This window comes from Mustela nigripes, chromosome 10 (assembly GCF_022355385.1).
Source record: "Mustela nigripes isolate SB6536 chromosome 10, MUSNIG.SB6536, whole genome shotgun sequence".
NCBI classification, from domain to species: Eukaryota; Metazoa; Chordata; class Mammalia; order Carnivora; family Mustelidae; genus Mustela; species Mustela nigripes.
The window spans coordinates 32,482,737-32,497,007 of NC_081566.1; the positions used below are offsets into that span (position 1 = coordinate 32,482,737).

General features: G+C 38.5%; 1 protein-coding gene and 1 non-coding gene across 5 annotated transcripts in view; one reads left to right on the forward strand and one right to left on the reverse strand.

Moving 5' to 3' along the window:
• HSD11B1 (hydroxysteroid 11-beta dehydrogenase 1) overlaps window positions 1-14,271 on the reverse strand; it is a 64,160-nt gene that overhangs the window by 26,692 nt on the left and 23,197 nt on the right. For 2 of the 4 annotated variants that reach the window (XM_059412977.1, XM_059412980.1), the window contains exon 2: window positions 600-713. The exons of 1 other annotated variant lie outside the window; for it this stretch is intronic. In XM_059412977.1, the coding sequence (XP_059268960.1) occupies window positions 600-687 (88 nt within the window). In that variant the 5' untranslated portion in view covers window positions 688-713. Of the gene's footprint in view, window positions 1-599; window positions 736-14,271 lie in introns of all 4 variants that reach the window. One more of the 4 variants, XM_059412978.1, reaches the window with a different exon arrangement.
• TRNAK-UUU (transfer RNA lysine (anticodon UUU)) lies at window positions 5,838-5,910 on the forward strand. Its single transcript has one exon. It is a non-coding gene; the product is annotated as a tRNA-Lys (tRNA).

Here is a 14,271-nt window from a genome sequence, read left to right on the forward strand (position 1 = left end):
TTCAAGTCTTTCATAAACATGCTTTAGAACGGAGGCTTAGCTTGATTGCTCAAAACAAGCCTTCTTGCTCTCTTTCTTACAAATGTCCATAGACGGAGGCTTCAGCTAAGACACTGGAGTTCCAGACATTTCTGGACTATCCAATTTTACTCAATTGAAATAAGACTCAAAAAGTCATCAAAACACATGTGCTCATAGAAATTCCAGGGATTTTCCCTCACTACTATTTAGTCATCAACTCCAGAGTCCTTTCTGGTCTCCCACTTATCAGTCCCTCCTTAGAGCCCGATTATCTGCCTGTGCTGTAAATTTTGGAATTACCCTCATTTTTTGTAGGGAATTTGAAACTGCTTTCCATTAAGGGTGCCAAATAAAGCATGGACTATTTGGCAGTCTGTTGGTGACATGCTTACCCCTCCCCACACTGCTATTATCCATATCCTTCCATGTCTGGAAGACACAGAAATACAGTCCCATCTCAGGCTTCCTCTTGTTCAGCAACTCTGGGGTTCAGGAACTCATTCTGATCCTCAGAAACCCTCCAGCCACCCCTGTGTTTTTATATCTATTCCTCCCAAATTAGATACATTGGTACTTACCTGGTCTGAATTCCTCATTTGCGGAATAGTAGTAGTAGGCCAAGAAGAACCCCAGAATGGGGGGGAGATATTTTTTCATAAAAGCCATCAGACAGATACCTGGCCCGAGGAGCCCTGTAGGACACACAGAGAGAACCTACAGAGCTTTCTACAACCTCCTAGGCAGGCAGCAGCCTCTGAATTGTGACATCAGGGACGGGGGAGGCTGGAGTAGTCTCAGGCAGTGCTAGCCAATTTCCCTGTCAGAGCAGCGATTGGCTTTGGGTGGGATCCCATTCGTCCCTGGCAGCCTGTGTGGTGGATTTCATAATGGACAATGTTTACTCCATTTCATTGAGCAAGAAGAGACTTCCAGATGGCCAAGCTCATGACTGTACAGAACTGGATTCCTGAACATCCCTACCCAGGGCCCATCTTCCCTTAACACCATTTATGCCAAGAATCAACGGCTTTTCAAAAGTGGTATGTCAAAGGCAGAGAGAAAGTATGTGCGGGGCTTCTGGGGAAATGTGAGTAATAGCAAATTCAAGCCAAATTCAAGCCAAATCTCACTCTTGTCCCCGCCTCCCAGTCGGAAGCAATTAAAAATAACAGCACAAAACAGAAAAATCAGCTTAAGAAAATAATGTGCACATCTTGGGGGCGGGGGGGGAAGCAAACAATTCCTATAAGCCCTACACTCGAGTTCAATGAACAAGTATTACAACATCAAAGGGGAATGCAAGCCAGCCAGAACCCAGATGGCGGGAAACCCAAGACCGGTTCAAGACTCTCAGGCAAGTGCAACGGAACGTACACTTATTACTTTAACAGCAAATAAAAGAAGAAATAGCGAGTGCCAAAAACCAAACCAAAACAAAACAACAAGGCACTACGCTATTAAATTGGGTCTTGTAAATGCTACAGAGGAACAATATACATGAAGAAGTAAGAAAGAGGGGATCTGGCCCAGGAGCAAACAGAACTGGCACTGCTGAAGCAGAATTAGCCCGCAAAGCCCACATCCAGCTAAAGGCTGATCTAGTAACAATCAAAGGGCCAGAGGGGGAAACCCCTAGTAATTTAGAATTATAGAAATAACCACAGAAATATAGAAATAACCACTTTGGTATGTTTGTAGCAAGCATTCAGTAAGCAACTATCCTCAAAAAGAGAATTTAAGATATATTATTGTTAAGTTTTTAACTTCAAGCCAACTAACCAAACATAACAATTCTCCCATCACTGAGCAAATATAGAATTCTTCAAATTACAATTAGAGTTGGGAAAACCATGGAAATGTTAGGATAAGAGTAAGTCCCCGTGTTTTGGGAGGAAGAATATGGGTTAAGGGTGGGGATCAGGGGATTCACTCAAGATTAAGAGAAATTGAGTTATAAGCCCAAGTACAGTGTATGGAAACATGCACTGAGTTTTCACTTCAGAGTAAGGGGAAATAATTTAAGACCCAGAGGAGATGAAATAATTTGTCAACAAAGGCTCACAGCTGTGAAGTTCACTTCCTGAAAACAATGGAGATTTGACAACTGTTGAGGGCTAGCTAGAGCTCAAGGTTTATGGAGGACCAAATAGAAAAAAAAAAAAAAAAGAAAGAAAGAAAGAAAGAAAATTCAAGTGGGAAATTACATTATATCCTGACAGAACTATAAGATATATATGCGTAATTTTATAAAGGGCTTTACGCTGCCAAGACTTGTTACAGACTAGACTCCATTTTCATCTCCAGACGGAAGGAAATTTAAAGTTGCACTTTCTTAGTACTATCCTATTAATAGAAAAATTATAGAAAACAATGAAAAGTTACTTTAAAATATGATGCTGCTGAAATGGTGAGAAAGATAGAGGGGCGCCTGGGTGGCTCAGTGGGTTAAGCCTCTGCCTTTGGCTCAGGTCATGATCCCAGGGTCCTGGGATCCAGCCCTGCCTCAGGCTCCCTGCTCAGTGAGAACCCTGCTTCTCCCTCTCCCACTCCCCCTGCTTGTCTTCCCTCTCTCACTGTCTCTGTCTGTGGAATAAATAAATAAAATCTTTTTTTAAAAAAAAAGGACTTTAAGATGCACTAAAGAAAGCATATTTAAGGAAAACAAGAGTAAAGATAAAAGATAAAACTGCAGGGTGTCTGGGTGGCTCTGTTGGTTAAGCAACTGTCTTCTGCTCAGGTCAGGATCCTGGAGTCCTGGGATAGAGTCCCGCACCGGGATCCCAGCTCCATGGGGAGTCTGCTTTTCTCTCTGACCTTCTCACCTCTCATGCTCTCTCACTGTCTCTCTCTCAAATAAATAAATAAAATCTTTTTTTTTAAAATAAAGATAAAACTGCAGGTGATAAAACATAAAACAAATCGATCAACTATTGCTGATTTTTGGCTGAACTAAAAAAATGAAGTCCACATTGTGCTGCTCAAAAGACCCACGTAGACATAAAAAGGCACAAAAGAAAACACAGACAGTTTAATAATTAGCTATTGTGCTAGAGAAAAAGGATACAGAAAAAGCATTCAATAAAGTAATTTTCATGAACTCTATGAAACAGTTTTTATCCGGTAAAATGCGTTTGTGAGAAATGAGGACACCATGTAATGGTAGATGATATATGAAGTCTTAGCAGTTCTCCAAATTTTTGGTCTTGGGATCCCTTTACAATCTACAAAAATTACCGAGGCTCTCCATTTTTGTCTAGAGGCAGATCTTGGAGATACTACGGGTTCAATTCCAGACCCCCACCAAAAAGCAAGTATTACAATAATGTGAGTCCAATGAGGTTTTTGGTTTCCCAGTGCATGTAAAAGCTATGTTTACATTATACTGTAATCTATTTAGTGTGCAATAACATGATGTCTTTAAAATATCTATACTTTAATTAAGTTCTTTATTGCTGAAAATGCTAACCATCCTCTGCGTTTTTTGCTAGTTTTCATCTTTTTGCTGGTGGAGGGTTTTCCCTCAATGTGGATGGCCGCTGAGGGGTCAGGGTGGTAGTTGCTGGTGGTTGGGTGGCTGTGGCAATTTCTTCAAATAAGACAACTGTAAAGATCGTCACGTTGATCGACTCCTTTTTTTGTGAATGACTTCTCTGTAGCATATAATACTACAGAAAGAATTAGAACTTCCTTCAAAACTTGGGAATCAAGACTCTCAAACCCTGCTACTGCTTTATCAACTAAGTTTATGCAATATTCCAAATATTTTGTTGTTATTTCAAAAATCTTCACAGCACCAGGAATAGATTGCTTCTTATGAAACCACTTTCTTTGCTCCCGCATAACAAGCAACTCTTCCTCCATTAAGTATTCTCATGAGATTGAAGCAATTCACCCGTCCCTTCAGGCTCCACTGCTAATTCTGGTTCTCTTGCTATTTCCACCACATCTGCTGTACTTCCTCCACTAAAGTCTTGAACGCCTCAAAGTCATCCATGAGTGTCAGAATCGCCTTCTTCCCAATTCCTGTTAGTGTTAATATTTGAACCTCTCTCCATGAATCATGAATGTTCTTAATGGCACTAAAATGGTGAATTCTTTCCGGGAGGCTTTCAATTTACTTTGCCTAGATTCATCAGAGAAGTCATTATCTATGGCAGCTATAACTTTATGAAATGTATTTCATTTAAAAATTATTTATTTAAGAGAGAGAGGGGGAGAGAGTCAGAGACAGCATGGGCAGGAGGAAGGACAGAGGGAAAGGGAGAAGCAGGCTCCCTGCTGAGCAGGGAGTCCAATGTGGGGCTTGATTCTAGGACCCTAAGATCATGATCTGAGCCAAAGGCAGATGCTTAAACAGACTGAGCTACCTAGGTATCCCAAAATGTATTTCTTAAGTAAAAACACTTGAAAGTCAAAATTACTCCTTGATCCATGGGCTGCAGAATGGATGTCGTGTTAGCAAGCATGAAAACAGCATTAATCTAATTCTACATCTCTATAAGAGCCCCTTGGGTGACAAGGTGTATTGTCAATGGATAGTAATATTTTGAAAATGATTTCTTTTTTCTGAGTAGTAGGTTTCAACAGTGGACTTAAAATATTCTGTAAGTGGGTGAGCTATCATCCAGGCTTTGTTGTTAGAGCTAGTGCGCAGGCACAGTAGATTTAGCATCATTCTTAAGGACCCTAGGATTTTCAGAATGGTAAATGAGCACTGGCTTCAACTTAAAGTCACCAGCTGCATTAGCCCTTAACAAAAGAGTTCGTTTGTCCTTCGAAGCTTTGAAGCCAGGCATTGACTTTTCCTTTTTAGCTGCGAATCTTCTTCAGATAGAAAGCTGTTTTGTCTACACAGAAATCTGTTATTTACTGTAGCCATCAGTAATTATCCTAGCTCGATCTTCTGGATAACTTGCTGCTTCCCCTTGAACTTTTAGGTTATGGAGATGGCTTCTTTCCTTAAACTTCATGAACTAACCTCTGCCTCTTCTGCAGCTTCCTCACCTCTCAGCCTTTATGGAATTGAAGAGACGTAGGGCCCTGCTCTGGATCAGGCTTTGGCTTAAGGGAAGGTTATGGCTGTTTGAACTTCCATCCAGACCACTCATATCAGTAATAAGGCCGTTTCACTTTCTTATCACTTGGGCATTAGCTAAAGCAGCACTGATAATTTCCTTCAAGAACTTTTCCTTTGAATTCACAACTGGACTAGCTGACACAAGAACACCAGCTTTCAGCCTACCTTGGCTTTTGACTCACCTTCTTCACTAAGGTTAATCATTTCTAGATTTTGATTTAGAGTGAGAGATGTGTAACTTTTCCTTTCACTTTTTCCTTTCACCTGAAAGGCCACTGGGGGTGATTGGTTGGCCTAATTTCAATATTGTATCTCAGGGAATAGGGTGGCCTGAGGGAAGGGAGAGAGATGAGGGAACAGCCAGTTGGTGAGGAGTCGGAACACTATTTATTAATTTCGCCATCTTAGATAGGCACAGTGTGTGGAGCCCCAAAACAATTACACCAGTAACATTGAAGATCAGTTATCATAGACCATAACAAATATAATAATGAAAAAGTCTGAAATATTGTGAGAATTGTCCAAGTGTAACACAAAGACACAAAGTTAGCAAAGTTGCTGGTAGACTTGCTTGATCCAGGGTTGATATAAACCTTCAGTTTATAAAAACACAATATCTAAAACCACAACACAATACAGTATCTACAAAGCAAATAAAACAAAATGCAATAAGACGAAGTGTGCCTATATGTGGTTTTACTATTGATATTGATATATTAGAAATTGAGAATGAGGGGGCACCTGGCTGGCTCAGTTGGTAGAGCATGTGACTTTTGATCTTGGGGTTGTGAGTTCAAGCCCCATGTTGGGTGTAGAGATTACTGAAACTTTTTTTTTTTAATTAGTGGAGGCTCCTTTAAAAGAAATTAGGACTGAGATTTTTTTTTTTTTTAAAGTAAGCTCTGTGCCTAATATGGGGCTTGAACTCATAACCCTGAGATCAATGTTCCATGCTCTACCAACTGAGCTAGCCAGTCACCCAAGACTGAGAACTTTTTTCAATTCAAGAATATATAAGTATACATGTATTATGCTTTGTATTATCACACATCCTGTAGCTTCTAGAAAACTTATGAAAGAATAAGAAAAAAAGCAAATGATGTCTTAGCATGATTATGAAAATAGTGGACCTTTCAAACCCCCCAAAGGGTCTCAGAGATGCATTACTGCCACACTTTGAACAGACTATGTAATAAACATTGATCCAAGGTATGTCCATATCTTCATGCCTGGTTCTCTTATTAGCTTATAAACTCCTGGAGGATGTGGACTGGATCTTTTTGTCTTTATTTCTTTCCATCTCCCCCCTAGTCCTGCTCCAAAATAGACATTCAATGAACTTTGCTGTTTTAGTATATCTGAGATGCTGCAGCAATGAGAAAATTGCTGTATTTCTGCAACCTGATTTATCCAGGGAAATCACTGGGACTCAGCATTCTGGTTAGAACTTTTAGCCCCACTCCCTACTCCTTTTCTAGTGGTTCTCAACAAAATAACAGTAAATAAATAAATAAATAAAACAAAAGGAAATATGAATGTTGCACCTAGCAATTGTTTGGAGTCATATTTTTCACCATTCAAGTAAAATTCCTTTCACTGCCATGGCAACGAAGCTAGCTGTTCACTCTACTCCTTGATGCTGGCCTACATACACTTTAGAGCAGGCTTCCCATGAAATACCTAAATACAACCTGGCAGTTTTAAAAAATGCAAAGTGGGTCCCTCTCAGCTGGAGGCACATGTCCCAGCCCAGCAAGGAATTCTGATTTGATCATTCTCACCTGAATATATGGGTCAAGAAGTAGGAAGGGGAGAAGAGCAGGACATTGAATGGGAAAGTAACTCTAAGGAATGGGCCAGATCTGATAGGACTAATATATTAGTGGGTGGTAGTACTGTGAAGAGAGGCAGCCAAAGAGGAATTTCTATGCATTTGGCACTTGGCATAAGATGTGGACATTTGGTATAAGATGTGGCTCATAAAAGGTGCACCTGTCATTTCTGAGGCAGCAGCGGCTATGGGGGGTTTTCAGGACTGTTTAGTAGCTTTGTTAAGTGGTCTCTTCTTTTTGAAAACTAACCCCACCAGGGGAAGAGTGGGAAGACCTCTGAGTAAAAGGTGGGTGAACCCTTTCATTTTGGAGATTCTCCCTTCCCTGGGAAAACACCGACAACATGCTGAAGCAGGAAAGGAGCTTATCATATTAAAATGCATAAAATTCTCCCTTTCTTTTTACCTTTCCCACCCATTCAGGTTCTCAGGTCTGATTTTTTAGGAACTCAATCTGCGCATGGCTGCCACAATTTGTTCCAAGTTATGGACACAACCACCACTTTATATCATTTTATCTAATAACACAGTTTCCTTCTAATAACACATTTCCCCCTGTATATCTAATGAGGTGTGGGGGAGAAGTTCTTTGTCAACCCTTCTGCATGACCCTGCTCCTAAGGGACAGATTTTTCTCACCTTTTCTAACTAATGAAATCTCAAAGTCAAGGAAAATGAACTAGTCATGTGATAAACTGCCCTGTGTATGCTGTCCTGCCCTCACCTGTCACATATGGTCTGTGGCCAGGAGAATGTTGGGGCAGATCACCTGGAATCCATTTGTGTGGGAGAGCCAAGATCCTCTTGGGAAAGAACAGGTACCTGATGAGGCCTGAAGCGTGGTCTGATCCCTGCCCCTCAGTGGGAGTGGGGCAGAGACAATTCTAAACATGCTGTAGTTGCAGTTTTTCAGGTTTTTCCTTTGGCCTAATTTCCATGGATTTGCATCTGAGCATGGAGGAGAGATAGGGCCCACCTACAGTAAGTGAAAAAAGTTATTCTCTAGCAACTTTGGTAAAGTAGTGGTAGCACATGAGGAGCAGTGGAAGAAGCCCACACAGCTCACACTTTTGAGCTTTGGCCCATCTTGTGTTTTTACTTGGTCATTCAGTCCAGCTTTCAGGAAGCCCATCAAGATGGCATGGCAGCCTCAGCTGGGTGGGTTTCTTTAGGGTTCACATGCCTTCAGCATTAGAGAGAAGCCACTTCCCTTTGGTGGGAAGCAGGTTTGCCAGATTAACAAATAGAAATCCAGGACACCCAGTTAAAGTTGAACTGCAGAATATGTTTTTTAGGATATATATAATCAATAAATATATATAAACTATGGATATATATATATTTATACACACACAACAAATACATTTTGGGGCTATGTGTCAGGGAGGAAAATTTTTCCTCTGCTTTTTAAGGTTCTTCTAGCTGGTCTAAGAATCAAATCGACTTAAGACAGATTAACAGGAGAAAGTAAAAACTGAAGTTTAATAACATGTATGCCTCCTATATACCTGGGAGAGATCCAGGGAAACTAACACCCTGAAAAGGCTGAAGCTACCCCTGAAATACTATCTCCAGCTAAAGACAAAAGATGTTGTGTGTGGGGAGTCAACTCTAAGTTACCAGGAAAAGCATAGTAGTCAAGTATAAGGTTATTATGCAGATTTAAGTCCCTGCTTTCTCCATTGATAACAGTTTCTAGAATATTTAGAGTCACCTCCTTCCTCCTGGTACTGAAGGATACACCCTTACAAATCAAGATTTTTCCCTTATACATATAAATATCTCTTACAAAAAGGTAACTTCTACTTGTTTTTCAGAGCTTCTCTTGTGCCCACAGTTTATTAAAAATAACCAAATTAGAATAATCAATGTGTGAAAAAGACATATCTTGGGGTGATAAAATTTCCCTCCCTACAACAGAATGGGATATACTTATACTAAAACAGTGTTCATTGTTTATCTGAAATTCAGGTTTAACTGGGCATTCTGTGTTTTATCTGGTGATCCCAGAAGTGGCACAGAGCTTTGGGAACACTGGGATACTGGGCCTTAGGTGTCAGCAAAACATTCTTGACCATAGCTATTGATAGCAGAGGTCAGACTACCTCATCCACTTTCACACAATGAAAACCAGCAGCCTGGCCATAGACAGCTCCCAAAAGGGCCCTAAGTAGGAAGCAGGAAAAGGGATATATATGCCCTATGGTGTCTGAAGGGAGATTTCACCTGCTAACATTTATTTAGTACTTACTATGGGTCAAGTCCTATGAATGAAAAGCAAATAAAATGCTTTCTAAGTCCCAGAAGAAGACAGACAGGGAAGTAAGTGAAATGTATAAAGAGTTACTAGTGATATGGTAGAAGTCTGTGGTGGAGGCTGTGGAGGACATGAAGAATTTCCTCTGCTCTTCAAAGTTGTTCTAGCTGGACTCATCATCAAATTGAGAAAAGACAGATTAATGGGAGATTAATGTAACAGTTTTATACATATGGGGAATCCACAGACATGGAATTCCAAAGACAGTGAGGCAACATGAGACTTATATGAGCTAAGGAGGGGGCTAGGAGTCTGAGGATACAAAAGATTGGGGGAGTCATTAGCAGAAGGGTGAAAGGAGATGTTTGGAAAGCAAAGATTGCCCCATTATGCAAATAAGTTTCTTAGGTAAAGAGGAATCTCCCCTCTAGCTCTCTTCTGGGTAGAAGCAGGGAGTTGAGGGGGAGATAAAGAGCTTTTTCTGAATCTGCTGGGTTTTAACTGCTTTTAACTCAAAATAATGTTTAAGCCAAAGTGGCCCATCTTGGGGCAGTCTGCAGTTCCATCCTCTGAAACTTTCCTGGCATTTCTAAAAGTTGAGCCTGTAGATTGTCTAAGCTCACTGAACCAGTCTCAGCAATAGATCAGGTTAGTTAAAATCATTTCAGGAGGAGGTATTTGAGGTGTGTCCTCAAAGTTAGGCCTATGGTTCAAGCAATGAGGTATTAAATAAGAGGCATTTCAATGAAAACAAACAAAAAACAATGGTTAATGATTGAATCAAGTTATAAACCAGTTTCTGAATTCTGAGGGAAAATTTCTCTTGAGAGAAAATTTCTAGATGTCAAGCTTGAAGCATCTTCAAATAGTGTGACAGCAGCCAGTGACAGATTTTCCTGGTTTGTAGTTTGAATGTCTTTGGTGATATTTTTGCCCACAAAGCAGCAGGCATGAAGATTGCCTATATGTGAGCTGTTGTGGTGATTTCTCTGAAGTTTATATCAAGTTGTTTGTACTTAGTTTGCAGGGCTTCAGGACAAAGGGCATTTTAGTTCTCAAATGAATCTAACTGAGGATATGGGAGAAAAATAAAAAACTTTACTTTGAAGGGTTGTAGCCAGGTATTGGAGGACACTGGAAGAAATCAGGTTCTGGTCTAGTTTATATTGTACAGTATCAGAATCTATATTTGCTCAGGTCTGTTGTTGAAACCTATTTTCTCTCTACAGTCACCCCGATTTCTACCAAAGATAGCCAGACTAATAATTTGTTTGCAAAAACAAGCAAGCAAACAAACAAACAAAAAACAATTGACCTGATTATTTACCTAAGTGCAGCAAGAATAGCAGTTGGCCACAAAGGCTTTTTAAAAACCTGCCTTGCAGGCACCTGGGGAACTCAGTGGGTTTAGCCTCTGCCTTTTGCTCAGGTCATGATCTCAAGGTCCTGGGATTGAGCCCCGCATCAGACTCCCTGCTTAGCAGGGAGCCTATTTCCCCCTCTCTCTCTGTCTTCCTCTCTGCCTACTTGTGATCTCTCTATCTCTCTCTGTCAAATAAATAAATAAACCTTAAAAAACAAAGCAAAACAAAACAAAACCTGCTTTGGGGCACCTGGCTGGCTCAGTTGGTAGACTGTACAACTCTTGATCTCGGGATCATGGGTTTGAGTCCCATAGGGGTTGCAGAGATTACTTAAATAAATAAAAAATAAAAACTTGCTTTGCTGTAAGTTTTCATGAGGTATCTAGATTGAATTCTTAATCTTTTGAGGCTAGAGACTAAGTCATATATTGTCATCAGACTTTGCCTGCAATACTTGTGGACTTGGGTTAATTCCTCTCTTCTTGAGGTCCCCCAAATATCCTGAGGATCCTGTACCTGCCACAAAATGACTTTACTCACCAAATAGCCTGCTGGGAACTCTGAAAGCAAGGTACCAGGCTGATATTTCCAAGGGACTTTATTGCCTCCATAAAGTCAGCCTTAGTTCCTTAAAGTTGTGGGGTCATATCTATGTCTGGTCTATGTATGTCTCCCTCAAATACGAAATCTCAAAGTCTTGGTAATATAACCAATGTTTCCGATTTCCTTGTATCTTGTTACAAGGAGAACAGTTTCTTAGTAAACTTATGCAAGTAAATATATTGCCATGAAAATATAAAGAACACTCACTGAGAGCTTTTAAATTCTGGAAGGACAGGGTAGGGAGGAAAAGATAAATGTTTCAATTCTGATTACAAAGGTATAATTTCTCACACTGCTATAGGTGAGTCAGCTTAAGAGAAAAAGTTTCCTGAAATGTGGAAAAACAAAATATTTAAAAATGTCAACAATGATGTAAACAAAAAGTCATAAAAATGATAGTTGTCTTCTTATTCAGTCCCCAAGTTGTTAATTCTTTGATTCCAGTTTTACCACTAGTTTTGGAAATTCTTACCTAGTTCAGTTTTACGATTTTAAGGTTATCAAAAATCCGTACTCAGAATTTTTTTCTCAGTCTCACTTAAGATGAAATACATTGGCAACAGCATTGAAATGAAACAGTAACTTTAAATGAAAAGACTTACAAATGACCAGGGTTAAAGATCTGATTAGACTTCATTACAATGCAATGGACAGAGAAATTTGGTTATTTCTGTGACACACAACACTCTAAGATAACATACTAGGACATCGGATTTCTAGGAGTTTCATACAATTTTTAGAACACTTAGTTTAATAAAATATCTATATAAATATAACCCAAGAGGGTTTAGTAACACTTATTTGGCAATGCTTCCCATCTAATCTAACATGCCAAATAAGCCTACTTAATTTAATTTCTTACAAAATCCTTGAAATGTTCCAGGAGTGCTCTGGTCAAAAGATTTCATTTTAGAATTTCATTTTGGGATCATAATTATTATGAAACATTATTTATTATGTATTTAACCAAATTGACAATAGAAGATTTCAAATACAAAAGGTTAAATAGTTGTAAGCAAAATTTAGCCTTTTAAATATTAGCACTCAGTTTTCTTAAGTAATCAGACTTGATAAATATAGGAAATTATTTTGGGAAAACACAGAATGCTTGTTTTCTAGGCAGGTAACTTTAAAGGTGAAGAAAAACTTTTGTTTGCCACTTTTTATTAAGAGCAGACCAATAGTTCAAGAAAACTTTGTCCTTTTATCAAAGAGAAAGACAAAATTTTGATTTTGCGTCAGTATATTTTTAATATTAAAACTCATCTATTTACTTAAATCGACTCTAATCTTAGCCAGTACTAATGACACATAAAATTCCTTTCCAGATTTCTTTTCCATAAACCTGTAACATTTTTACACTCGGATTTTGTCCTAAGTCTTCCTTCTTTAAATAACCAGCCTCACTTTAGGACAAAATTACTTTATTTTCCCTCAACAAAAATGTTTTCCCATTCCTCATGCTTCTTCTTCTTCTTCTTTTTTTTATCCCCAGACACACATCGTACTTTCCTTGCATACAAAGTTATTTCCTTTATTATTTTCAGTAGTCTTAATTATATTTATTAAAAATTTTCTCTTAGAAATCTTAATTTCTAAAGAAATCTAAGTAGTAAGCAATTTGTGAACTGTTATACCAGTCTTCTTTAGGTTGGCAAATTTATGAATACATTTTAAAATTTTTAGAAGTGTGTGTTTTTCATAGTACAACCCTTCAATAAAGCACAAACCATGTTTACTAGCAGACCTGAATTTATCGTTAGTTTCTCTGTAATTAAGCAAAACTAAATACTTAATCTTTTATTATTTTTTCTTGTTTGGAAATGATCTAGATATTTAACAAATTTAGCAATGTGTCATTTAACTTAGCAAAACTTTTGTTAAGTTTCAACTTATTAAAGATTTTGGAAGCTATTTAAAAGTTTACCTACAAACCTTTTCTCTTTTTACATCCATTTAATCTACTTGTTCTTAACAATTGTGTTTAGATTACCCACAAAACATCATGAGGCATTAGATAAAGTCAATGATTATTTGAAGATATTTTTTTCTTTTGACAAATTTTGCAGTAGAGATGTAGCATGAACTTATTTGATTTTCAGTAAATATAGGCAGAATAAAAGTTTTACATTTAATGCTGATAACTCTAAAGATATGTTTATTTTAATTAGATAAACAACTTCAAATAGGCTTTTTAATACTGAATATTTTCCCAGATCATGTGAACCGGAAAAACATTTGGGTTAGTTTCTCTCTCTGAGTTTTAGAATGTCCAAGTTTTACAAATGCTTGCCTTCAACTAAAAGAGCTCTTTGGCGAATTAATTTTAGCAATACCACCTGGAGGTAGAGAAAATAGCTCATATTTACAACACATATGGACACACATTCAGATGGAAACAAAATCTTAGAGCTTTTATTTTTACTAATATTTGTGGAGAGGACAGGAAGACCCAATTTTTAAATACCTCCCTCTATTTTTTTTTTTTCCCCCCTGATGAAAAACTCTCTTATTTTTGTATTTCAAAGAATGGCTCTTAGGTCCCAGGAAAGATGGGAGTAGAAGATTTGCATCACAAAGGCACAGAGTAAATATCCAAAATTTTTCCGAGGTAGAGATTGGGTGCATATCTGCCTATTATCAGAGATGCTGGAGGCTGGGCACAAGAGCCATTTTAGCAGTTTTTATTTCAAAAAGCCTTCCTCCCTCCCTTTTTTCCTTCAGTCTCAGGTGACAGTGGGCTGTATTTACCTTACAAAGACATGATAATATTTACAATTTCAAGGGACAGAGAAAGAATGAAAAATGTTTTCCCCCCTCAAATTTCAGGGAAATTGCTATCAAAAATTTACCCCCCCCCTTTTTTTAATACAGGGGAATTTTGTTCTGATATTGTGTCTATATCTACGATCCTTTTGAGAGGAAGAGGCAAGTTTTAGGGATTAGTAAAGATGGGTGGGCTTTGACTTTTATTTTTAGAGTTGCATTTCTGGTTTTGTAGAGCTTTGTAAGACAAAGACAGTTGTTTCTAATTCCCCCAAAGAACTGGATTACAGCCTGAATATCAAGGGACTGGCCTGCTTTTTAAACTAAATTTGCTTCTTTATATCAGGGGATT